The sequence below is a fragment of the Pan troglodytes genome, chromosome 17 (genome assembly GCF_028858775.2).
Source record: "Pan troglodytes isolate AG18354 chromosome 17, NHGRI_mPanTro3-v2.0_pri, whole genome shotgun sequence".
NCBI lineage: Eukaryota > Metazoa > Chordata > Mammalia > Primates > Hominidae > Pan > Pan troglodytes.
In genome coordinates this window covers 31,308,592-31,335,409 of record NC_072415.2, presented here as the reverse complement: position 1 = coordinate 31,335,409, position 26,818 = coordinate 31,308,592, and the positions used below count along the sequence as shown (strand labels likewise).

At 43.2% G+C, this 26,818-nt stretch overlaps 1 protein-coding gene across 7 annotated transcripts in view; it reads right to left on the bottom strand.

Annotated features, from left to right (window-relative positions):
• The window catches only part of GREB1L (GREB1 like retinoic acid receptor coactivator), a 282,546-nt gene that overhangs the window by 28,007 nt on the left and 227,721 nt on the right, over positions 1-26,818 (bottom strand). For all 7 annotated transcript variants that reach the window (XM_024350984.3, XM_016933423.4, XM_016933422.4 and 4 more), the window contains 6 exons: positions 24,559-24,739; positions 20,421-20,613; positions 11,968-12,101; positions 7,364-7,703; positions 1,943-2,058; positions 1,030-1,274 (listed from right to left, as the gene is read on the bottom strand). In XM_024350984.3, the coding sequence (XP_024206752.1) occupies positions 1,030-1,274; positions 1,943-2,058; positions 7,364-7,703; positions 11,968-12,101; positions 20,421-20,613; positions 24,559-24,739 (1,209 nt within the window). The remainder of the gene's footprint in view (positions 1-1,029; positions 1,275-1,942; positions 2,059-7,363; positions 7,704-11,967; positions 12,102-20,420; positions 20,614-24,558; positions 24,740-26,818) is intronic.

Below are 26,818 nucleotides of genomic sequence, written 5' to 3'. Positions count from 1 at the left end.
CAGAATTCTCTGTACTTTGTTACATTCTCCATGTTTTCTTTCTTCTTTCTTTTTTTTCCCTCTCTCTTTCTTTCTTTTTTTTTGAGACAGAGTTTTCCTCTTGTCACCCAGAATGGAGTGCAGTGGTGCGATCTTGGCTCACTGCAACCTCCACCTCCTGGGTTCAAGTGATTCTCCTGCCTCAGCCTCCAGGGTAGCTGGGACTACAGGCGCCCGCCACCACGCCCAGCTAATTGTTTGTATTTTTAGTAGAGATGAGGTTTCACCATGTTGGCCAGGCTGGTCTCGAACTCCTGACCTCAGGTGATCCACCTGCCTCGGCCTCCCAAAGTGCTAGGATTACGGGACCACTGCACCCGGCCGACATTTTCCATGTTTTCTGCATTAAGCTTTATTACTTTCATAATCAGAAAAAATGGAAAGACTGCTGCATTTGCTATAATACAATTTATCAGAAGAAAATTCATGCCAGGCACTGCCATAGACCTGCAGTAATGCTGCAAGACAGAGGCCGGCAGGCTGCAGGGTGGGCCTTCACCATTGACAGTGGCCCCAGAGGAGCCCTCAGCATACAATGCTTGCTGTTAACTGTTTAGAAAAGCCATTCATTCATTCATTCATTCTAGGAAACATTTTGTGCCAGGTACTAAGCCATTTAGCACAAACATACAGCTTCAGGACCTGGAAGAAAAACAGGGCCTTTGTGCAAATATGAGATGCATAATAACCATGAGAAGATTAAGGGTAGAAAAGACTAGGGAAAATGGTACAGGCTAGGGTTGATAAAATTGTTTTTAGCCTATTACCAAGCTCTTCCTTAAATGTTTACCCAGAAAAGTATTTTGTGGCTGTTCAACAGTCATGTTTTCCAAGCATCTCCCACCTGGAGCTGGGTCTGGAGAGGATGCCAGTCCCTGAAGGCTCCTCTGAAGGCCGTTGGGGTGTCAGTAAATGCCTCTGCCTTCCAAGTTCCTACACACCTCCTGACTCATGTCTCTCACTCCATGAAAGAGAAAAGAAAGTACTGACCCGAGGTCCCTGTGACAGCGCTGCTGTTGCTCTGGGGCCGCTCCAGGTCGATGAGCAGCTCATCGGAGTCATTCTCACTGACAGCAGCTCTCTCCTGCTCCTTCCCGCTGAGGTCCAGGGCAACAGTGGGTCCCCGGATGACCTCTTTTGAGACATAGCAGCATGCCAGACCCACCTCCTGCTCCAAGGCCGTGCGAGTTAAATAGCTTGAGTCAATTAACCGGAGGTCACAGTACTTCAAAGACCTGAACAAAAGTAATTGTGTTGTTGGTGAGTCTATCTGGCCAGGCACGCAGTGTGTATGTGTGCCTGGTGATCTGGATGCAACACACAGCAGTTAAAATCATAGGTTTCAGTGCCAGGTGAGCCTTGACTGAAACCTCAGCTCTGCCACCTCCCAGCTGTTATGACCTTCACTTCTTTGTGCTTCATTTTCTTCGAATATAAAAAGAGTGGATAGTGTCGGGCTCATATGGTTGTTTTAAGGACTGAATACATGTAAGGCATTTAGGGCACTGCCTGACACGCACAGTAAGCATTCAACTAATGCTTTTATTGTTGTTGTTGTTGTTGCCCTCCAGTCTATGGAGTCTAGATCCTTGAGGGGTGCAGGAATAGCAGATTAACAAAGACAAAGCACTTTATAAAAAAAAAATCCTGCTTTTCCTCCCTGCCTCTCTGACATTTCTCAAATGTGGCTATCGCCCATTTCCAAAATTGCTGGGTGTTCTCTGGAAAGCTAAAAAAAAGAATAAAAGAAGGTTGTACGGCTGTATTTCTTGTATCCCTGCATTAAACAATCCTCTTCTCATTACCTGCCAAACAAAGGAAATGACTGGGCCATCAGCCAAGTTTTAATCATCAGTTCAGCTGGGCAACTGATGAAAAATGGAATTAATTATTGAAACTGTACCTGGGAAAGGTTTCTCCAAGAGGATCTTTGCCAGTTAATATCACAATACAAGGTAGACCGTCTAAATCTTGGTATGTCCGAGGGATCCACTCTTCTGGTTCATTTCCTCTCCAACTCTATAGAAAGAGACCCGTATGTTAAAATTAAAACTCTCATTTAAGTTTCCACCTTTTTTACAGGCTTCTGAGTCCAGATTTTAGACACACTGTGCTTTCAAATTACTCCACTAAGTGTTTACATATGTGTATGTATGTATATTTTAACTGCTACTACATCGCATATACAAGGCACTTCTGAAGGAACGAGGGCTGTAGTTTATCTCAGTAGGATAAAACGGAGATGCTGGTATACCTCAGACATTAGTAACACAAGCCAAAAACACATACAATGTGAAATATCCCACTAGTGATGGAAACCTTACAGAAATCCTGGCTAAACTACCTGAATCCAGGCACTTAAATATACTTTCTTCACACATTGGAGAAATTCTTGGGATTGGAAGACTGAAAAAGAGTTTCAGTTGTGAATGACTCAAAAAAGAATCTCAGAATTCCATTAAAACAGACATTTCACCAAGAAAATAATGAAAACATTGAACCACTCTTGATAGTTATTTTCCCTCCTTCTTGCTTTACTGACTTTTAAAATAACTAACAAGCAATTATTGGCTTAGGGCCTTGAAAGAATCTCTCTCAAGAAGGCTAAAAATATAACCAGACCTGGATTGAGAAAAAAACAACAAAACAAAACTGCCCCTCATTTGGAGGGGTAATGTAATTGGCTTATGGTTTCTCAAAGAACCTATTAAGTATCAATTTTTCATATAAACACATATACATAGACATACATATCTTTAATAAATGGAACACCAATCTTGAAAACATGAACATATCAATGAAAAGTAATCCCGCCAATTTGAAAAATATTCAAAAGTAAAATGATCTTACAGATGTGTCTATTTTAGAACAGAAAGAAAAATAACCATCTCTTAAGTAGATAAGGTGGTTTCTACTGCTTTTCATTAAGTGTGTAGCATGTACCTATACTTTTTACTACCTTTCTAGCAGGAGTTATTATAAGCAATGAACTGACATTTCTGATAACGTTTTAGGGGAACAGACTAAGAAGCAAGGTGTTAAGTAATACATACAATTTTTTTTTTTTTTAGACGGAGTCTTGCTCTGTTGCCCAGGCTGGAGTGCCGTGGACAGGTGTGAGCTACCATACCTGGCCAGTAATGCATACAATTTTGTTTTAAAATAGACTGGTACTTCCTTTGCTAAGCACAAAATAGGTTAAAAAGAAAGTCACCAAGCAAAAGACAATAGGGTTTGATTGGTGATTTGCTGATGCCTAGAAAAGGCTCAATAAAGAAAAGGCTCAATAAAGAAAAGCCAGTCTTTAGAAATAAACATTCCCACAATCACTTCAAATAAAATTTCTATAATTTGTAAAACTGGAAGAAGCTTAACCATTCTTAGGCTTTTACTTGTTGTCCAATCTTTTATTATATATGTGCATACTAAGGGGAAATAGGGAATCTACGTAACTGTTCACAAGTTTCACAGACTTTCCGTGTTTTAGAAAAATCAATGTGTCAAAAAGATTTTTTTAATGCTAGAAGAAAAATTCTCTGTAAAAATTTAATTTTCCATACCATTTCATGTCAGGGGGAACCATAACATTGTCTCATTTAAAGCAAACCATTCTGGAATAGAAATCACTATACTGATCACATTCACACTGGACGCATGGTATCCCTGACACTGGGTTTCTCCCTGAATGTGTTTTATCTCCCAGAACTGTCTCTATATAGGTCATAGCTTTACCAGGAAGAGGTCAGGTTATATTGATGGAATAAGAGTTAAAATGTTTTACTGTATGAGGACTTTTTTTTTTTTTTTTTTTTTTTTTTTTTTGAGACAGGGTCTCACTCTGTCACCCAGGCTGGAGTACAGTGGTGCAATCTTGGCTCATGGCGACCTCCACCTCCTGGGTTCAAGCGAATCTCCTGCCTCAGCCTCCTGAGTAGCTGTGATTACAGGCACCCACCACCACACCTGGCTAATTTTTGTATTTTTAGTAGAGATGGGGTTTCGCCATGTTGGCCAGGCTGGTCTTGAACTCCTGACCTCAAGCGACTGCCCGCCTCAGTCTCCCAAAGTGCTGGGATTATAGGCGTGAGCCACTGCACCTGGCCTATATGAGGATATTTATTTTCAGATTAGTAGTCAAATCTCACTTTTACTCTTGACCAACCACAGCTAGCCAAACCCACTATAAAATGCTTTTCCATCACATTGCTCCTTCTGATGACTGATGGCTGCAGTTCTCCTGTGCATCAGTCAGGCCCTCAAGATGACATTGCAGAAGCACTTAACACAAAAGATGGGGTGATCATTGAGTTCAAGGATAATACAAGGCTTAAGACCAAGGACATCTAATGAAAGCTTCACCTGCCTTCTGGAGGAACTGACTTAAACTTTGTATCCTTCCAAAGGGGTCATCATCAGTATAAGTTAACCACAATACATAACAGGATAATTAGGGGTAAGCACAAAAATAAGATCACATAATAGAAGTAGTGTTGGATTTTACCCAAAAGTAGAGATAGAAGGCACAATCTTGCCATCCTGAAAATGGTGAAGGAGGTTGGTAACTTAGAAATAAATGAGTGAGCCGCAATCTGCTTGACAATTCAGTCTTGCTTACGATGTGAACATCCCAACATGATCTCATATTTTTACTCCCACACAAATACAGAGTATAAAAAGGACTGATGTGATCCAGTGATTTTGAGAGTTTGGGACTTGTTTATTTTTATATATTTTTAAGAGACAGGGTCTCACTCTGTTGCACAGGCTGGAGTGCAGTGGTGGGATCATAGCTCACTGCAGCCTCAAACTCCTGGGCTCAAGCAAACCTCCTGCCTCAGGCTCCCAAGTAGCTGGGACTACAGGCATGAGCCATCACAACGGCCAGAATATGGGACTCTCTTATGTGTACTTGTTGCCTGGCAGCTACTCATACCAATTGAGGAAGATGTCACTGCCTTGAGAAGTCATAACTTGAGGCCCCCTTCGTTTAGGGCACAGTGATTGTCAACTAATGTGCCTCTGAAAGCCCTGCAGGTGATTCTGATGAGCTAGCAGCCAGGTGAAGAACCTCAGGCCTTGACTGTGGTTTTCCAACAGTGGTCCAGAGGGGTAAATTATTTAGGACAGACTGATTTATACTGACTTAGTGACTGGCCCTTCTGAACACATGATTAAGACTCTGTAAGTAGCTTCACTTAATCAGTGTCAACAGAGACCAGGAGAAGACCCAGCAGCCTCACGTGCATTTAGGTCATCTCTGGCAACAGATGTGGGAGACTCAGCATGGTGCTGCTGATTGTCTGCCTTTCCAAATTCTTTTTTTTTTTTTTTTTTTTGAGACAGAGTCTTGCTCTGTCGCCCAGGCTGGAGTGTAGTGGCACAATCTCGGCTCACTGCAAGCTCCGCCTCCCGGGTTCACGCCATTCTCCTGCCTCAGCCTCCCGAGTAGCTGGGACCACAGGCGCCCGCCACCATGCCTGGCTAATTTTTTGTATTTTTAGTAGAGACAGGGTTTCACCGTGTTAGCCAGGGTGGTCTTGATCTCCTGACCTTGTGATCCGCCCGCCTCGGCCTCCCAAAGTGCTGGGATTACAGGCGTGAGCTACCGTGCCCGGCCTCCAAATTCTTCATCATTAGCAATATTCAAATGGTCTCAAGCCCGTAATTCATGTCTCCATGAATTATACTGTAAGAAGCGTTTCCGGAGTTTTGTTATTCATCCTAGGAATTCCACTGTAATGTAGTCTATGACTATAACATAAAATTGTGAACGTGTATCTATATATGAAACATAAATGTTACAACTTCTAAATTTAGGAGTTTCTATTTTTTGGACAATTTTATTTGTTCCAATTGCTTATCAAGCTAATACAAGATATTTTGTCTGCATTTTGGATTATTCAATTTAGGTTAGCTAACTGAACACAAGAAGATTTACATCTCCAGAACAATTTTTTTTTTTTTTGAGATGGAGTCTCGCTCTGTCGCCCAGGCTGGAGTGCAGTGGTGCTATCTTGGCTCACTGCAAGCTCCGCCTCCTGGGTTCACGCCATTCTCCTGCCTCAGCCTCCTGAGTAGATGGGAATACAGGCACCCGCCACCACACCTGGCTAATTTTTTTTTTGTATTTTTAGTAAAAACAGGGTTTCACCATGTTAGCCAGGATGGTCTTGATCTCCTGACCTCGTGATCTGTCTGCCTCGGCCTCCCAAAGTGCTGGGATTACAGGCATGAGCCACTGCGCCCAGCCCAGAACAATTTTTGAACACTAAATAATCATCCCCAAATTAGAACTCTTAGAGATTATACAACCCAATTCTCTCATTTTGCAGATGGGAAACCGCAGTCCAGGGTGAAATGCAAATTCCCCCAAGACTATGTGCCTTCTTTTCATAAAATTTGTGCTGAACCAGATTTTCCTTAACCCAATTTAGCTCAGCATTTAATGTATAGGGCGCAGATACAAGTTGGTCTAACTCAGACATACAGTAGCTAGCTCAGTTCCATACCGACATGTAGGTGGATATTTGATTAAATGCTTTCTAATGGCTAGGCCCCACTGGATTACAGGCCCAGAAAAACCGAGTCAGGCATAAGGTAGGGAGTTAGGTTAGTTGGTTGAGGGTTCTACTCCTCCCACCCTGATGCCTGACAGGAGAGGAAGGGGAGAAGCAGTCAATCACTGGCTGTGCAGAGGGAGCAGTGAGGGACTCAGTCATGCACTAAATTCTTCTGTAGGGCGCCTGGCAAAGTCTCAGTCCAGCCAAAGCCTTGGGGCTGAGGGTCAAAGCAAGTAAAAAGAAACAACAAACTGCTGAGGAATCCACATGCAAGAGGGCTAGGAACAGTTCTGAGTACTGAAGATGAAACAGAATACTTTACCGACTCTAGACATGAGCTCACAGAGAGGCTAGATGAACAGAAAAGAATTAGTGAGTTGAGGATACTTAAAACATTACCCCACAGAGGTCTGAGAGGACAACTTACCTTTTTTTCTCAGAAAACAGATGGCCATGGGCTACATGCATCTTGAACAAGGCCAATAAACATGGGGTCAAATTGGGTCATCTCATTTTTTGCACCTGCAGTTGGAGAGCATGGAAGACCAACTGCATGCACTAACTGCATGCTATAAAGGACTGGGCAATCTTTACAAACTGGTTCTAATTAAGAAAGTGAATATGTCCCTTAATTTAGCCTTATCATTGTCACGGAATCACACATGTGATTCTATTAAACTCAGGCCCCTGAGCCACCTATGTAGGACTCCTAGAAAAGAGAAACAAATGGTATTTTAAAGGAGAAATGTCTGTCCATTGCTAACCTTTAATCGCGCCACAAAGTGAGTTGCAACACTGAGTTCGGTGGCCGGGTTCCCAAGGATGATCTCAAACCGATACTGCAGACCCAGTTTGTCGCGCACCTCCTGTAGCCGCTCCTTGGCTAACATCGCCAGCTGCACCGAGGGCACCCTGATAATGAGCATGTGTCCCCTCCCACTTTTGTTTTTGCCTGGGGAGCTGATGAGGTCATCCATAATGCTGAGTGTTTCTGGTGTGCTGTGGTCGCGGAGTGACGCCATGGTGGTGAGAGCCATCAGGGCCTCAGAGTACTGCTGGATGAGAAGATAGCAGCGGACGACCATGCTGTGCAGCCTGGGGTACCTTCAACAGAAAACAAGGCACTAGCACTCAGGCAGCAGGGCCAGCTGGGAGCAGCAAGGCCTGTGCAGTAAGAATGCAGATTAAGCATGGTGGGGAAGGGGCTACTGATCAGTGTGGTGGGGCTTTAGTTCTAGAATGACCTGGGATCCTACATCACTGGAAGGAAAAGGTTGAGCTTCCAAAGCACGTGAATCAACCTGTTGGGATAAGTACAGCACAGTAAAGGGGTTTAGAGATTGTCTAGAAACCTCCTCTCAAAGTATGGTCTACAGACCACCAGCAGCAGCAGCACCTGGGAGCTTGTTAGAAATGCTCAATCTCCCCACCCCAGACCTACTAATCAGAATCTGAAGCTTAACAAGACTCCCGGGGAATTGCATGCACGTTAAATTCTGAGACACGCTGGTCTATTCCATTCATTGCCAGCATAGTCATCATGGATAATTCCTGGATCCTCACCTCTTGCTGGTGGTATTGGGTTAGAATGGCAGCACTGTCCACTTATTTCTCTGATATATAAGATTACAATACAGGAAACTGAGGCATTAATGTAATATCTGTCGAGTATTAGACATAAAAAGGGTAATTATTACTACTAATCTGAGGTCAGCCTCACAGATAACAATTTCTATCTTTCCATAAACTGTTCCTTGGTGCTGGAGAAACTTGGAGCTGACTGGAGAAATAGCACCCCCTAGTGTTGTAGCCTCATCACCTGAGACCTGGCTCCGTCAAGGGAGCCAAGCAAATCTGAGCCTGGTAGCAGCAGCAGCCTTTGGTACCATTTTCCCCTAAGCCTGGACTGCCAGGGAAGAGGATCCCTTTGTTAAAATCGGCAGTTTTTACAATTATAGAGGAGGTAGAAAACAAATCTCTCCTTTTGGTGCTACGCCTCAGCCAGGCCTGATGACAAAATGAGTACGAATGGGCAAAGAGGACCCAGTTACAGGCATGAAGAGCTGCTAGTCAAGAAAGCAGGTGCTTGGCTACCCTGAGCACACTGCCCAGCAGTACTTCTGCTGCTGAATAAAAATAAAAATTTTTAAAAAAGAAAGTAGGCTGGGCGCAGTGGCTCATGCCTATAATCCCAGCACTTTGGGAGGACGAGGTGGGTGGATCACTTGGGATCAGGAGTTCGAGACCAGCCTAGCCAACGTGGTGAAACCCCATCTCTACTAAAAATATAAAAATTAGCTGGGTGTGGTGGCGGGCGCCTGTAATCCCAGCTACTTGGGAGGCTGAGGCAGGACAATCACTTGAACCTGAGAGGTGGAGGTTACAGTGAGCCGAGATCATGCCATTGCACTCCAGCCTGGGCGAAAGAGTGAGAGTCTGTCTTAAAAAAATAAAAAAGAAAAGAAAAAGAAAGAAAGTAGGTGCTGGCAAAGTGGGCTCTGGGTCCAAGGTTGGCCAATGCTCTCATGGAGCCTGGTAGAATAAGGCTGGGGCTGTGCACTTTCTTTCTGGTTGCCATTTGGTAGCAATGCAGCCACCAGCAGCTGGGTAGGCTGATGGGGGATTTCACCTTTGTTCCATTCTATAATTCTACTTAAAATACAACAAGTGGTCCACTGGCCTTGCACAGAAAACCTCCAGGTCAAAGAAATGCCAATGACAGCTATCAAATGAATAACACATGAACACTTTTGAGGTGTTTTAGAACTGGAAAGGACCAAGATGCCCTGTATATGAACAACTCTGCCTTTTCTTTTTCTTTTTTCGAGACAGAGTCCCGCTCTGTCACCCAGGCTGGAGTGCAGTAGTGCAATCTTGGCTCACTGCAACCTTCGCTTCCCGGGTTCAAGCAATTCTCCTGCCTCAGCCTCCTGAGTAGCTGGGATTACAGGCATGCGCCCAGCTAATTTTGTATTTTTAGTAGAGACAGGGTTTCTCCATGTTGATCAGGCTGGTCTCAAACTCCTGACCTCAGGTGATCCGCCCACCTCAGCCTCCCAAAGTGCTGGGATTACAGGTGTAAGCCACTGTACCCGGTCTTTTTTTTTTTTTGAGATGGAGTCTCACTCTGTCACTCGGACTGGAGTGCAATGGCGCAATCTCAGCTCACTGCAACCTCCGCCTCCCAGGTTCAAGTGATTCTCCTGCCTCAACCTCCCAAGTACCTGGGATTACAGGTGCCCGCCACCACGCCTGGCTAATTTTTTTTTTTTTTTTGTATTTTTAGTAGAGACAGGGTTTTACCACATTGGCCAGGCTGGTCTCGAACTCCTGACCTCAGGTGATCCACCCACCTTGGCCTCCCAAAGTGGTGGGATTACAGGCATGAGCCACCGCGCCCAGCCCACTCTGCCTTTTCATAGAAAGAGAATGAGTTCAGGGGCAGAGAGAAGTTCAGCTTGTCCCAGTTCATACAACTGATCAGAGACAAAGCTAGCTCTAGATTTTATCCAGCCTCTAGCAAGGTCTTCACACATTGCAAGGATTTAGCTGGCTGGGTAGAAATGAAGAAATCCTTCAGTTCAATAAATCCTGGGCTGGTCCCTTCAGGTATTCAGTAAGTCATAGCTACTATTAGGCTGGGGTGACTGGGTTGGAGGAAACAAGTATAGATAATCTATATTTCAAGCTTAATGCTTTTTGCTGGGCCACGTAGAAAAGCCAAAGTTAGAATAAATGGTAACTTTGATATCTGGCATTTCTGTTTCATACTCTGGAAGAATCATGAAGTCAGAAGTGCACAGTTTCTCCAATCTGTCATGCTTGCATTAAACTATACTTACAACTTTTGTAGCACAAAACTACAATAGAAAGTTGATGAGATCATCATTTAAAATAAAAGTTAGGAAACTCTGAATGATGTTACCAGAAAAAGAAGATGCATTTCAAGCTGGTGGATGTAACAGGTGGGTAGGAACGCTTAAAGGGGGTACTCATGGAATGATTTTGGAAAATTAAGACTACATGTGCTGTGAAAGGATTAATGTCACAGTGTCAGTTAAGACTTTCCAAATCCAACAGCTGCAAAAATATCAAACCCTACTTGAGCCTGTGCTCTTTCCGGATGCAGTATTATAATCTACTGAATAGGATGCATCCATAGGTCCTCATTTTAATTTCCTTTTCTTTTTTCTTAGCAAAATTATGGACAGGTTTGTTAAATAGCTGTTAAATAATATGATCAATTAAAGCCATTCTAAAAACTATAGCTACTAAAAATTAGAATTTGCCTCATAAAATAAAGCCCAATCGCCCCAACATTGGATGATCAAACAGAATATTGTGGAGGGCAGAAAGGGACCTTTATTAGGTTAGGTAAATTCTAATGTCTCTACCTACCTCTGAATCTATGATTCAAGGTCACAGAGGGAAAAAAACTCTTTCAGAGTTTAATCTGAAAATGGGGATTTTTTTTTTTCTTTTTTTAGAAAAGGGAAGAAAAGACAGCAGAGTTATGTTCCTTAATCCCTAAGGCCAGGGACTGGAGGAGGAGCCCCAAGAACTGAATTCACCTCAATTATCTGATTGCTCTTTAATTTCTTCCAGTGTATACTTCAAATCTCTCATAGTAAAGTTTAGTTTTTACTGAATCATCTTAGGGTCCTTGCCTGTGGTGGACAGGGGAGAAAAGAGGGAAAAATGTCAAAGTCTGAGGTGTAGGGTAGGAGAGGCCGGAGCTCAGAGAAGCGGGACTTTTTTTTTTTTTTTTGAGACGGAGTCTCGCTCTGTCACCCAGGCTGGAGTGCAGTGGCATGGTCTCGGCTCACTGCAAGCTCCACCTCCCGGGTTCACACCATTCTCCTGCCTCAGCCTCCCAAGTAGCTGGGACTACAAGCATCTGCCACCACGCCTGGCTAATTTTTCGTATTTTTAGTAGAGATGGGGTTTCACCGTGTTAGCCAGGGTGGTCTCGATCTCCTGACGTCATGGTCCGCCCGCCTCGGCCTCCCAAAGTGCTGGGATTACAGGCGTGGGCCACCGCGCCCAGCCAGAAGCGGGTCTTGAATAAGCAAATCCCTCTCTGCCCTATCCATCTCCTGATGATAGCAGTGAAGCATGACCGGGAGCTGACTCAGCATGAAAAGTACTGCAATGGCCCACTTTGGTTGTATTTTCCTTTATTGATCTTGGATGATCACATAAAACAATAGTAGGGCATCTTAGGAAAGGCTGTTTTAATTTGGCCTTTGCATGTCATCTGCAAGGGCTCCATCAAACACCCCGTAGCACTGACACAAAAGGCTTTTGGCTATTTTAGATCTGCAAGTACAGCTAGAGAGAAGAGCAGAAGGCCTTATTTACTATTTACCTCTCCAAGAGTGTGTTCACCATTTTTTCAAAAGTCTCGTCACATCTCAGAAGTGGGCTCGTGATCCCCCACTGCAGAGACTTGCTGTACTCATTCAAGCCAAAGTACAGCTTCTCCTCGCAGCCCACGTCCTCCTGGTTCAAAATACAGAGCAAAAACCCAATGAGGACAGGATACAGTGTGTCTTGTTTTCCAGAAAGTGGGGTTTACAGAAATGACCCCTGTAAGAGGTTATTTCCTGACAAGTAAGAAAAAATACTGTTTCATTATGTAACCCGACACCAACTCTGCAGTCATCTCTGAGGCACTAAGTGGAACTTCTTTTAATTTCAAAGGAACTGAATATGTGATTAGTGGAAAGTTGACACACTTCCTTCAGGCACATGGTTCGTTTTCTTTTTTTTTTGTTGGGATACACAAGGTCAGACAGCCTCAATTCTCAGCCTTTTTCCCTGCTGGAAGTAGTTCTCTATACAGATAAATAGGCTCTCCTCAGAACGCTCTAGAGATTGACAAACTCCTCTGTTACAGAAACCTTAACTTTTCTGACATCATTTCATAATGATAACTCATAAAAGCTTATCTTTGCAAACAAATTTTATTTTAAAAATGGAATATATGCTTTCCTTTAACAGGATCCACAGTATTTAACGTAGCCCCCTCTTGATGAGTCAGTCATCACTATGAAAATGAATAGCTATTTTAGGATGTGACACAAGGATGCCCTCAGAGGATCTTGAGAGGTGTGACAAGTTGCTTATCCTTAAACTCAGAAGCTCTACGATATTAAATAAGCTTTTCGAGTTCATGAATCTGTTTTTGTTTGTAGCTTTCTTTTGCATCTTTTCTACATTAGTTTTCTACAGTCACTGCTTGCTGTCATGTTGCCTGTGCCATTTGGTCTCACTTTTGTTATTTTATTTTATTTTTGAGACCAAGTTTTGCTCTTGTTGCCCAGGCTGGAGTGCAATGGTGCGATCTTGGCTCACTGCAACCTCTGCCTCCCGGTTTCAAGCGATTCTCCTGCCTCAGCCTCCCGAGTGGCTGGGATTACAGGCACCCACCACCACGCCCAGCTAATTTCTTTTTTGCATTTTTAGGAGAGACGGGGTTTCGCCACGTTGGCCAGGCTGGTCTCAAATTCCTGGACTCAGGTGATCCGCCCGCCTTGGCCTCCCAAAGTGCTGGGATTACAGGCGTAAGCTACTGCGCCTGGCCCACTTTTGTTATTTATTATGTGTTGACATTTTTATTTAAGTGCTCTCCAACTCATAAAGGAAATAAGGCAGCTTTAAAAAATGTAATAAGATAAAGGCTGGGCGCAGTGGCTCACGCCTGTAAACCCAGCACTTTTTTTTGAGACCAGCCTGGCCAATATGGTGAAACCCCATCTCTACCGAAAATACAAAAATTAGCCAGGCGTGGTGGCGGGTGCCTACAGACCCAGCTACTCAGGAGGCTGAGGCAGAAGAATACCTTGAACCCGGAGGTGGAGGTTGCAGTGAGCCGAGATTGTGCCACTGCACTCCAGCCTGGGCGACAGAGTGAAACTCCATCTCAAAAAAAAAAAAAAAAAATTATATATATATGTATGTATGTATTAAGATAAAAATAAATCAAGCAATCAGAGGAAGAAAAAGCAAGGGTAAGAGAAGGAAGATTGGGCCAGGGATAAAGTAAGTATTCCCTAAAATGCATGCCAGCAGCTTCTGCACATTTTGTTAGAAGTGGGCTACAAATTTGGTAGCCCAAATTCTGAGCTTTTTTTTTTTTTTTTTTGAGGAGTCTCACTCTGTCACCCAGGCTGGAGTGCAGTGGCATGATCTCGGCTCACTGCAATCTCTGCCTCCTGGGTTCAAGCCATTCTCCTGCCTCAGCCTCCCAAGCAGCTGGGACTACAGGCATGCACCACCACACCCAGCTAATTTTTGTATTTTTAGTAGAGATTAGATTTCACCATGTTAGCAGGCTGGTGTCGAATTCCTGATCTCAGGTGATCAACCTGCCTCGGCCTCCCAAAGTGCTGGGATTACAGACATGAGCCAATGTGCCCGGCTGGTTCTGAGCTTTTCAGTAACCATCTAAAGAGAAACAACTGTATGATTTATAAGGTCCATAAGATAAAAATAAAGCATGTTTTAACTGGCAGCTTTTAATTTTTTGAGGCCCCCCCAAAACCCTGCTTTTAGGAATAGGGTTTGAGAGTAAACAGGCTTTATGAGAGCACCGGAATATGTTCCTAGAGATACTGGAGACTGACAACATAGATTGAATGACATCTATTTTCAAGGCTAGAAGCCTTTGCTTATTTCCTTCTGGGCTTAGCTGTGTTCTGGGTAACTGTGTCAAATAAGTCATTTCACAGGGAAAAAAGTCATTCATCTAAGTTTCCCTCCTTATCTGGACTGCAGACACAGAGTCATTTGGAAAAGCTTTATGAAGTGTGTACTTGGTCTTCACGTTTCCCTCTCACCCTTGGCCCCTGTTTCTTTGGGAAAATGTCAAATCCTATTCCGAGCCTGCTGCTCTTCCTGACACAGCATTAGAACTGCTGGATACGATGCATCCGCCTTGCATCCACCTGTCCTCGTTTTTATTTCTCTCTCTTTCTTCTTAGCAGGTTGGTAAATAGATGGCCTGTGATTAACTAGAGCCAGTATGGGTTTTGAGAACTAGAGCTACTAAAAATTAGAATTAGAAGTGAATGGTTTCTCCATCTGTTCTGTTTGCATTAAACTGTAACTATGGTTTTGTGTTACAAAAGTTTTAATAGAAATGAGTGGAACCATCCTTTAAACTATGCGTTATGAAACTGAATGATTTTACTATAAAGATATGTTTCAGGTATCATAAATCGTATGACTTATTGAATCACTATTTCTGGGGGGAGAATGTCCCTTCTCATAAGGCAAACTCCCCGCTGTGGAAGGCCTGCCCTCTCAGTGACCCTCCATGCTCCCTGTGCTTTCGCTGCTGTCTCTGCCTTTGCTCCTGTCCAACGCTCTGCTCTCCAGACGCTGTTCCCTGGAAGGTCACCAAGGACTCCTGAGGCCAACGCCAGTGGTGATGACTTGTTGGCCCTTGGTCTCACTACCCTCTTGGCAGTTCTTTGTTATTTTCTTCCATGATTCTAACCACACCAGCTGCTTCAATAATCATTGTTTGTAAAAAAAAAAAAAAAAAAAAAAAAAAATCTGTAATCTACACAATGGTGTGCTCACCTGCATCTTAACTCAAAGTCAGTCTCATCTGCCCTCCACAAATCAAACTTCTTTCAGGCCAGGCGCGGGGGCTTACGCCTATAATCCCAGCACTTTGGAAGGCCGAGGAAGGCAGATCACTTGAGGTCAGGAGTTCAAGACCAACCTGGCCAACACGGTGAAACCCCATCTCTATTGAAAATATAAAAAATTAGCCGAGCGTGGTGGCACATGCCTGTAATCCCAGCTACTCAGGAGGCTGATGCAGATGAATCGCTTGAACCCGGGAGGCAGAGGTTGCAGTGAGCTGAGATCGTGCCACTGCACTCCAACCTGGCTAACAGAGTGAGACTCCGTCTCAAAAAACAAAACAAAACAAAAAACTTCTTTCAACTTCTTTTTTCCAACTAAAGGGAACACCTCAAAAATATTTCTGGTTCTTCTCTCTCCCTGAATAAACAAATCCTAGAAAATGTACCATGTCTCCCATCCATTTTACTACCAGGACCATCATTCTAATTCAAGTATTTGTTCATTCTAACCCAAATTATCAGAAAAGCCACTGACTGATCTACTTCTAATCACTTTGACTTAGCCTCTAGATTGAATGAACTGCCTCTCAGTAGCTATTAAAGCTGAACATATGAGTACCTGATGACACAGCAATTTCACTCTCAGAGACCCAAAAGAAATGCATACATACGTTTACTAAAGGGTGTGCCAGGATGTTACAGCAGTACTATGTGAAATAAAATAGGATGGATACATGAATTGTGGTGGAGTCATATAATGTAACACACACACAGAGCAAAAAGAATGATTTACGATTCATGAAAACTGCAAATTTCACAAACATAATGTTGAGCAAAGGAAGTCAGATACAAGAGAGTACATACTCCATGTTTCCATTTATATAAGCTCCATACTGAGCAAAACAAATCTGTAGTACAGAAGGCCAGAATAGTGTTACCCTTTAGTGGGGGTGCCTAGAAGGGACACAGGACTTCTAGGGTGGTGGTAATATTCTGTTTCTTGATCTGAGTGCTGGTCCCACAGGTGTGTTTCGTTTGTAAAAATTCATCAAGCTGTACATTTACATTGTTAATATAAACAAGAAACAGGTAAATTCTAATAATGCTATATATATATATATACACACACACACACACACACATACACATACATATATACTGTTGCTCAAAAATCCTTAATGCCTGTATAATAAGTATAAACTTTGCTAGCCTGGCACTCACAGCCTCCATGTGTATATTTCCAGTCTTCTTTTGCATCCTATCCAGCATTCTCTGAAAAATGCCCACAGTTTTCTCCTCTGTGTCCCCTGCCCACACTGTCTGCTGCCAGGAGTGCCTCCTCCTGCCCCCATCCCCCTGCCCAGGCCTTCCTGTCTTTCCAGGGCCATCCCCTGTTCTCTCTTTTCCACAGAGCTTCCCCTGGACCTCTCAAATAAATGTGACTCCTCCCTCACTTCAACTCCCAGAACATTTTGATTTTTTGAAATTGTCTTATTCTCCTCTGGATAATAGTGACTTAGATATGTACTTTGCTTTCTCCTCTAAACCATCAGTTTTCTTTTTCTTTCTTTCTTTTTTTTTAATCTGTCACCCATGCTGGAGTACAGTGGTGCTATCTCAGCTCTTTGCAAACTCCGCCTCCCAGGTTCAAGTGATTCTCCTGCCTCAGCCTTCTGAGTAGCTGGGATTACAGTTGCCCGCCACCACGCCTGGCTAATTTTTGTATTTTTAGTAGGGATGAGGTTTCACCGTGTTGCCCAGGCTGGTCTCTAACTCTTGACTTCAAATGATCTGCCTGCCTTGGCATTCCAAAGTGCTGGGATTACAGGCATGAGCCACTGTGCTTGGCCTAAACCATCAGTTTTCTGTGTGTTCTTTGCAAGATTCAACACAAGTCCACAAGTGTGCTCAATCATATTTTTTGAATTAAATTAATTTGCTTTTTTCCAATTACTCCTCCTGGGATATAGGCTTCAATATAACTAAAGGACGCTAATCATCAGGAGCTTCTCCCTTACATGTATAAGGTTGTTGTATATTAAATTAAATGCTTTTTTTCCCTTTATCCCATGTTGATCTCAATTTCAGGGATGATTTCTTTAAATCTTAAATTGAAGAAGAGTATAACTATTCACCTCTCAATTAGTTTGAACAAATACCTGATATCATATCTTTAATCCAGAAGTACATCACTAGATATATCTAAGAAGCCCCTCCCCTCTTTTTGTTTTTGAGATGGAGTCTTCCTCTGTCGCCTAGGCTGGAGTGCAGTGGCATAATCTCGGCTCACTGCAATCTCCACTTCCTGGGTTCAAGCAATTCTTCAGCCTCAGCCTCTGGAGTAGCTGGGATTACAGGTGCCTGACACCACACCCAGCTAATTTTTGTATTTTTAGTAGAGATGGGGTTTCACCACATTGGCCAGGTTGGTCTCGAACTCCCGACCTCAAGTGATCCACTCATCTCAGCCTCCCAGAGTGCTGAGTTTACAGGCATGAGCCACCGCGCCTAGCCAAAAACCCTTTTCAGAAACATAACCACAGGCTGGGTACAGTGGCTCATGCCTGTAATCCTGATACTTTGGGAGGTCAAGATGGGAGGACTGCTTGAGGCCAAGAGTTTGAGACCAGCCTAGGTAATACAGTGAGATACTGTCTCTACAGAATATTTTTAAAATTAGCCAGGCATTGTGGTATGTGCGTGTAGCTCTGCTACTTGGGAGGGTGAGGTGGGAGGATTGTTTGAGCCCAGGAGTTTGAGGCTGCAGTGAGCCATGATTGCACCACTGCACTCCAGCATGGGCGTCAGACCCTGACTCAAAAAAACATAAAAATAAATAACTGTAATACCATTATTAAACCTTAAAAATTAATCATTTCCTTAAAATGATTTTTTTTTTTTTTTGAGACAGGGTCTTGCTATGTCTCTCAAGCTGGAATGTAGTGGCATAATCTCAGCTCACTGCAGCCTTGACCTCTTGGGTTCAAGCAGTCTTCCCACTTCAGCCTCCTGAGTAGCTGGGACTATAGACACATGCCACCGTGCCTGGCTAACTTTTATACTTCTTGTAGAGATGGGGTTTCACCATGTTGCCCAGGCTGGTCTTGAACTCCTGGGCTCAAGTGATCCACCCACCTCGGCCTCCCTAAGTGCTGGGATTACAGGTGTGAGCCACTGTGCCTGGCTAAAATGACTTTCAAGGAAAATTATTTTAAGCCTGTTTCTCTATTTCATGGTAGGAGAAAATAAAGGGCAGAGGCTATTGGTCCTTCTTCCTATCACTGGGGTGTGATCCCTTTCGGAAAAGACTGAATTAGGACAGTTGTCTCTACACTCCAATATATCGAAATTTAATGCAAAATAAGAGAACTATCTGGGGGATTAAAAAATTAATTAGTCTTGGCTGGGCATGGTGGCTCACACCTGTAATTCCAGGACTTTGAGAGGCCGAGGTGAGTGGATCAACTGAGGTTGCGAGTTCGAGACCAGCCTGGCCAACATGGTGAAATTTGGTCTCTATTAAAAAAACAAAAATTAACCAGGCATGGTGGCGGGCACCTGTAATCTCAGCTACTCTGGAGGCTGAGGCAGGAGAACTGCTTGAACCTGGGAGGTGGAGGTTGCAGTGAGCTGACTTCGCACCACTGCACTCCAGCCTGGGTGACAGAGCGAGACTCTGCCTCAAAAAAATAATTAATTAGAAAAATAATTATTCTTTCCATTCATTCTCTTGGCAATCCATTCTTTGTCAGAGCAACCCAGCAGCTACTTGGGTAGCCCACAGGTTCCCCTTGTAGTTTGGAGGCAAAGGAACTCTGGCAGCTCTGTTATCTCACCCCTACCTCAACTGCCCAGTGAATGGCTGGAGCTGGCATGGAGAAGATACCAAGAAAGCAAAAGCTCAAAGTAATCTCTAGTGATAGAACACACTGAGTTAGTTCTCATAAGGCAGTGACTGCTGAAGACAAGATTCAAGGACCTGAGCTTCCTGCTTGCAAGGAACAAACCAATGCTTGAAGACAAGAGTGCCAAGTCAGAGAACTTACCTACTTCACGACAGAATAAAATGCACTGGGTTGAAAAATAAATGTTAGTTTTATGTAAGACATTTTTGGTGTTTTTTACTTAAACATGTTTATTTTAAAATATCCAGTGTGTTCAATATTTTTAAATGAGGGATCCATTGCTTAATGGCTAATTTTTATTATTTTTATGAAACTCACATTTCTTTTCTTTGATAGTATATTTAGCATACAGTTTCAGGTCATAGAAAATATTTTTCAATATTAGAGATTGGAGTAAAAACTATAAATCCCTGGATATATCCAATGTTGAGATGGGTAGTCTCAACACATTCACTGCTACTATGGAGTTATCTAAAGTAACAGTGCCATCATCCCATTTCATACAGAAGACTGTGAAAACTGATTTAAAACAAAAACCCAGTTGCTGGAGGAGCAAGAGAGTAATTAACAGTGATGCAGATCATCAGACTAAAACATGACAAAAAGGCCATCCAAGAGGACAATAAAATTTCCAGGTCTCAGGGTGAAATTAATCATGTGAAGGCACAAAGGAAATCCAGGATATTGATGATGGCCTCAGATAACAACAACATTTTCTTTTTGAAAAATTATATACGACAGATAATTTTGTATCTGCATGATACCTAAGAACCACCTAATCAAATTTATATAGGATATTATTCACAAGCCTTTAGTCTTATAAAAATTGTAAATATATGGAACTTTTGGAAGATACAGAATTATGTTAGTTTTTTGTTTTTTTTTTTGAGACGGAGTCTCGCTCTGTCCCCCAGGCTGGAGTACAGTGGCACAATCTCCGCTCACTGCAACCTCCGCCTCCCGGGTTTAAGTGATTCTCCTGCCTCAGCCTCCTGAATAGCTGGGATTACAGGCGTGTGCCAGCACACCCGGCTAATTTTTTGTATTTTTAGTAGAGACAGGGTTTCACCGTGTTAGCCAGGATGGTCTCGATCTCCTGACCTTGTGATCCACCCGCCTCGGCCTCCCAAAGTGCTGGAATTATAGGTGTGAGCCACCGCACCCAGCCAGATTTTTGAACTCTTACATAAAGCATTACGTTAGATTTTGAATTCTTATGAATATGGTCTTAAGCCATGACACATTTTGTTACAAGGTCCTACCCTCTTGGGAACTGAGAACATGACAGTGTATCAGACAGCAGGCAAGAGACTCACCCCAGTATCCAGCTGTATCCAGTGAACCTCATTGCTAGAGCTAATGCGGGACTGTTGGGTCTGCAGAGTGTATGGGAAGGAGCTGACCTGGAGCACCAGGAGGTTGAAAGCTTCCAGAACTTCTCTGCAATTAATGACTCTATCAGCTAGCCCATGACTGGGTTCGCTATGTGACAAAGAGCCTGAAATGACACTGTAGAAAAATTGAAAGTCATATTAATACCTCATTTAACCAAGTAGATATAGAATCAGACACTAACATGGACATACTGTTTTAGTTTTTATTTTTCTATCTCTTTTCAATTGGGAGCAGAGAAGAAACAACTAAAATTTGACACGGAAGGGAAAAAAATTTACATTCCTTCTTTTCAGACAGATTTCAGGAATATGTATTTTTTTTCCTTTTCACTTTATTCCCAATATACCTCAAAGTGCAAACTCAGTCACTTAGGCCAGTGATATCTAAATCTGCAGTTGGGCCAGGCATGGTGGCTCAGGTCTGTAATCCCAGCACTTTGGGAGGCCAAGGCAGATGGACCACCTGAGGTCAGGAGTTCAAGACCAGCCTGGCCAACATGGTGAAACCCCGTGTCTATTAAAAAAAAATACAAAAAAAATTAGCTGGGTGTGGCGGTGTGTGCCTGTAATCCTAGCTACTCGGGAGGCTAAGGCAGGAGAATTGCTTGAACCAGGAGAAGGAGGTGGCGGTGAGCAGAAATCACGCCACTGTGCTCCAGCCTGGGCAACACAGCTAGACTGTTTAAAAAAAAAAACAAAACCCCAAAACAACAACAACAAAAAATTAAATTCAGAGAAGTCCCAACATGTATCCTCAGAAATATCACCCAAAACTTTCAAAGATGAGGTGTACGGGGTCAATGAGCTATTCCTGCTCATAGAAGACTACCAAGACCTGAACAGATGTGGGCAAAATTTCTTTTCCCGCTCTCTCTCCCTCCCTCCCTTCCTTTCTTCAAAATCTAACAAGTTCTACAAGATCTTATTTATACCTATGTATGGCTCTAGGTTTCAGATTGTGGAGTATTATCAAACACTTTCTGGCTTCTGAAAAAGAGCTTTGCAATTCTGACATTTCCCTACCACAAACCAAAAACTTCCAGATTCCTAACCTCAGCATCTCCTGGAGAAAAGAACATCTAAAAATGCTTGATGATGTCTGAAATTTCTCTCCGCACTACATGGTGAGGACAAACCATGATATGTAATACACGATGACTATTTGCCACCCCCCACCCCTGCTGATTTGCTTTTTGATCCATAGGAGCAAAGATGCCCCCTACCAGATAATTACTAGAATTTGATCTAGGAGCAAATATGGATCCATATTTGACTTTTTTTTTTTTTTTTTTTTGAGACGGAGTCTCTCTCTGTGTCACCCAGGCTGGAGTGCACTGGCATAATCTCCGCTCACTGCAACCTCTGCCTCCTGGGTTCAAGTGATTCTCCTGCTTCAGCCTCCCTAGTAGCTGGGATTACAGGCATGTGCCACCACGCCCAGCTAATTTTTTTGTATTTTTGGTAGAGACGGGGTTTCACCATGTTGGCTAGGCTGGTCTTGAACTCTTGTCCCCAAGTAATCCACCCACCTTGGCTTCTCAAAGTGCTGGGATTATAGGTGTGAGCCACCGCACCCTGCCAACTTTTCTTTCATTAATAAGTTCATCCAGGCCAGGCATGGTGGCTCACGCCTGTAATCCCAGCACTTTGGGAGTCCAAGGTGGGTGGATCACGAGGTCAGGAGTTCAAGGCTGGCCTGGCCGAGATGTTGAAACCCCATCTCTACTAAAAATACAAAAATTAGCCAGACGTGTGGAGGGCATCTGTAATCCCAGCTACTCAGGAGGCTGAGGCACAGAATTGCTTGAACCTGGAAGGCGGGGGTTGCAGTGAGCCGAGATCGCATCACTTCACTCCAGCCTGGGTGACAGAGACTCTATCTCAAAAATAATAATAAGTTCATCCAGTAAATACGATACTCTCTTGTTTAAACTGGGAAACTGGGGAAGCTTTCAGGTCATGAAAGTGGCATCTCTATTGCTTTTAAAGGCAAGAGGGAAGAGAGAAGGGCAAGGAAGAAGAGAAACAGTGAGAGAGGAAGGAAAAGAAGCAAGGCCAAATGGAAAAGTGGGGTGGAGGCAGAGAGGGAAGCACATCTCCCTTCCAGGGGCTCATTCATCTTAACCTCCTTATTGCTGTCCTTTCTCTAACGAAGCTGAGTTCCACAAAGCTCTTAAAACAAAATTTTTTCAGGAATCTCTAAATTCATCCAGAGTGTAGTGATATGGTTTGGCTCTGTTTCCCCACCCAAATCTTATCTTGTAGCTCCCATAATTCCCATGTGTTGTGGGAGGGACCCGGTGGGAGATGATTGAATTATGGGGATGGGTCTTTCCCATGCTGGTCTTGTGATAACGAAAGTCTCATGAGAACTGATAGTATCATAAGGGGGAGTTTCTGGCTGGAGAAATTTGCATAAGTAACAAGGAGCGGAATCTTAATCCCCAAGACAATGGGGGAAAATGTCTCCAGGGCATGTCAGAGGTCTTCAGGGCAGCCCCTCCCATCCACAGACCTAGAGGCCTAGGAGGAAAAAGTATTTTTGTGGGCCAGGAGGGAAAAGTGGTTTTTTGGGGCAGGCCCTGTGCTGTGTGCAGCCTAGGGACTTGGAGCCCCACATCCTAGCTGCTCCAGCCATGACTAAAGGGGCCAATGTACAGCTTGGGCTGTTGCTTCAGAGGGTGGAAGCAGCTTCCACATGGTGTTGAGCCTGTGGGTACACAGAAGTCAACAACTGAGGTTTGGGAGCCTCTGCCTAGATTTCAGATGTATGGAAATGCCTGTATGCCCAGGCAAAAGTTTGCTGCAGGGGTGGGGCCCTCATGGAGAACCTCTGCTAGGGCAGTGTGGAAGGGAAATGTGGGGTCAGACCCACCACACTGAGTTCCTACTGGTGCCAGTAGCCTCTTTGTTTTAGCCAATTTCTCCCATTTGTAATGGCTGTATTTATCCAATGCCTGTACCCCCATTCTATCTAGGAAGTAACTAACTTGCTTTTGATTTTACAGGCTCATAGGCAGAAGGGACTTGCCTTGTCTCAGATGAGACTTTGGACTTGGATTTTTGGGTTAATGCTGAAAAGAGTTGAGACTTTGGGAGACTGTTGGGAAGGCATAATTGGTTTTGAAATGTGAAGATATGAGATTTGGGAGGGGCCAGGGGCAGAAAGATATGGTTTGGCTCTGTATCCCCACCCAAATCTCATCTTGTAGCTCCCATAATTCCCACGTGTTGTGGGAGGGACCCAGTGGGAGATGACTGAATTATGGAGGCGGGTCTTTCCCGTGTTGTTCTTGTGACAGTAAGTCTCACGAGATCTGATGATATTATCAGAGGTTTCTGCTTTTACATCTTCCTCATTCTCTCTTTGCCTGCCGCCATCCATGTAAGATGTGACTTGCTCCTCCCTGCCTTATGCCATGATTGTGAGGCTTCCCCAGCTACGAGGAGCTGTGAGTCCAATGAAACCTCTTTTGTAAATTTTCCCAGTCTCGGGTATGTCCTTATTAGCACCATGAAAATGGACTAATATATGTAGTTAACATAAAACCAACATGAAATCGATGAGAGAAGTCGAGGAAGCAAGAAAAGGGTAGGAAAAAGTTACCAGTAAGAAGATGGCAAAGATTAGGGTCCCTGGGCTTTGGAATCACCTTTAACACATTTTCTTTTCTTTCTTTTTTTTTTTTTTTTTTTTTTTTTGAGACAAAGTCTCACTCTGTCACCCAAACAGGAGTGCAGTGGTGTGATCTTGGCTCACCGGAACCTCCAGCGCCTGGGTTCAAACAATTCTCCTGCCTCAGCCTCCCAAGTAGCTGGGATTACAGGCATGCACTACCAGGCCCAGCTAATTTTTGTATTTTTAGCAGAGATGGGGTTTCACCATGTTGGCCAGGCTGGTCTCTAACTCCTGACCTCAAGTGATCCACCCGCCTCAGCCTCCCAAAGTGTTGGGATTACAGGTGTGAGCCACCGCGCCTGGCCATCTTTAACATATTTCATTAGGTAACAATTATTCCTGTAGAAGGGAGACTCCATTTGCTCACTCTGAACCAATCACCTCGTTAGTTCCACATGGGAGTTGTCATGAACTAGCACAAACAGTGTGTACGGGTTCTGTTTCACTCTCCTCATAAAAACTTCAAACTTGGTTTGAATCTCATTGTCTAGACGAACAACATATTTTTCTGCTCTCTGATGGGCTGTCCCATTTTCCTCCAGACCCAAGTCTACAAGGACACCTGCCAAGAAGAAAAAAGTTCATCTTTTAACACACTTTTACACATACACACACACACAGGAGATAGACTTGAGTTCATTGTCAGCTGACACTGGGTACCAGCTGTATGAAGAGATTTACAGAGCAGATGTTTTTTCTTTCTTATGTTCCCCATCACAGTATGAGGAGGAAATATCAGATATCCTTTTCTTTGTAACACTGCCGCTCACCTCCCATCCCTGACACAAATACAGGGAACATTCTGGTACATGAGATAAAGGCAGCTGAGTGTATGAGACCTTTCCTTTATTAAATTCTATTTGTATATAACATGCTGCTGCTAATGGCTTCAACAGGCCACCTGGAAAAAAATTAAGCTTTGGGCTACAGCTCTTGACCAAATTAATATAAGCCTTTTTTACCCTAAATTTGGCAACAAACCATATACAAGAAAAAAAAAAAACAATATAATGTTCAAGGATACCACGTTAGATTGTCAGCTTTTTATGGTAGTGTTTTACTCATTTTTATACAGTGACCATCTTGCACAGTATTTAGAGCACTGGCAGACCTCGGTGAATGTCGGATTTAGGTACCAACTTAATAAACTGAACTGAATTAGTCATGATTGCTATATTCTCAAAATGTTAGAAGCTATGAAACTTTGATACTGTATCATTATCTCTGTCTATAATAAAATTACTTCTGCACACATCTAAAGTAGTTCTAGGCACATAAAACTGTTGTTGAGATAACTGATTAAAAGAAGAAATCTTCCTTTAAATGAAGAGACTTTTATGAATTATATTGACTTAATTTTATCTGTCTTTTAATATAAATGCAGCTCAGTGAACAATTACATGCAATTAGCATCTAGAATCTGTAATACTAACAGGCCTAAATGGTATAACAGAAAAAAAGTTTTACCATATGAAAAATTCTTTATACCAGAAAAGGTGGAGAGAAAGGTAATTTTGCTTTCAAACACTGTTCATTAGGAGGCTTTACTCACCATTTGTTTTCAATTCCCACCCAAATGTAGTCAAATTTTGCTGTGAATATTTCCAAAAGCAATCAATCAAACATTTAATTTGGCAGGTACTGTGATTTTTTGTGAAAGTGGATTGTGGCTGGGTGTGGTGGCTCATGCCTGTAATTCCAGCACTTTGGGAAGCTAAGACAGGTGGACCACTTGAGGCCAGGAGTTCCAGACCAGCTTGGGCAACACAGTGAGACCTTATCTCTATAAAAAATACAAACATTAGCCGGGTGTGGTGGCGCATGCCTGTAGTCCCAGCTACTCAGAAGGCTGAGGAGGAGAATTGCTTCAACCCAGGAGGCCGAGGTTGTGGTGTGCCGAGATCACACCACTGCACTCCAGCCTGGACAATACAGTGAGACTGTTTAAAAAAAAAAAAAGAAACAAAAGAGAGGAAAAAACTCATTCAACCTTCGATAGCTATTTATTGATCATCTACTGTGTGCCATGCCACTTACTGTGCTAGGTCTGGGGATAGAGGGGAACAGGACTAAGATCTAAATCTCATGGAGTTCATGATGGAGAAGACAGAAAATTCTGATGAGTGTCATGATGGAGACAAGGTACTATGGGGTAGGCAGAGGAAGCAGGTAGAGGCATTAGACAAAAGAACCTACTTAATCTCTGAAGTGTCTGTTTCCTTATCTGTAAAATAGGGAGTGTAGTACCAGTTGCAAATTAGTCTGTATTTCCTGTTTATCCTTAGGAAATAAGCAGCGTGAGTTAAGCCATCCTAAAAAGATCATAAATAATTCATAAAGAGGATAAAATATACTGTATTGATAATTAAGAGTTTGCTGCCTTTCAAAACAAATGAAATAAAGACCGACTGTGGCTTTTTGGCTAAGGTCCAGTGTAAAGATGACTGTATATCTTTGACAGGTCAATTCCATACATTCCCTTACTGGAAAAACAAAGTTCCAGAAATCTAAGAGGTTGTTTTCTTCAATATAACACGGTATATTAGTCCATAACTATGCAGGGTACTGGCTCTGTCCTCAGCAGGCACATCAGAGCTACCTGATTGTTTTATTTGCAGCTGGGCATTTTTAGCAGATCATC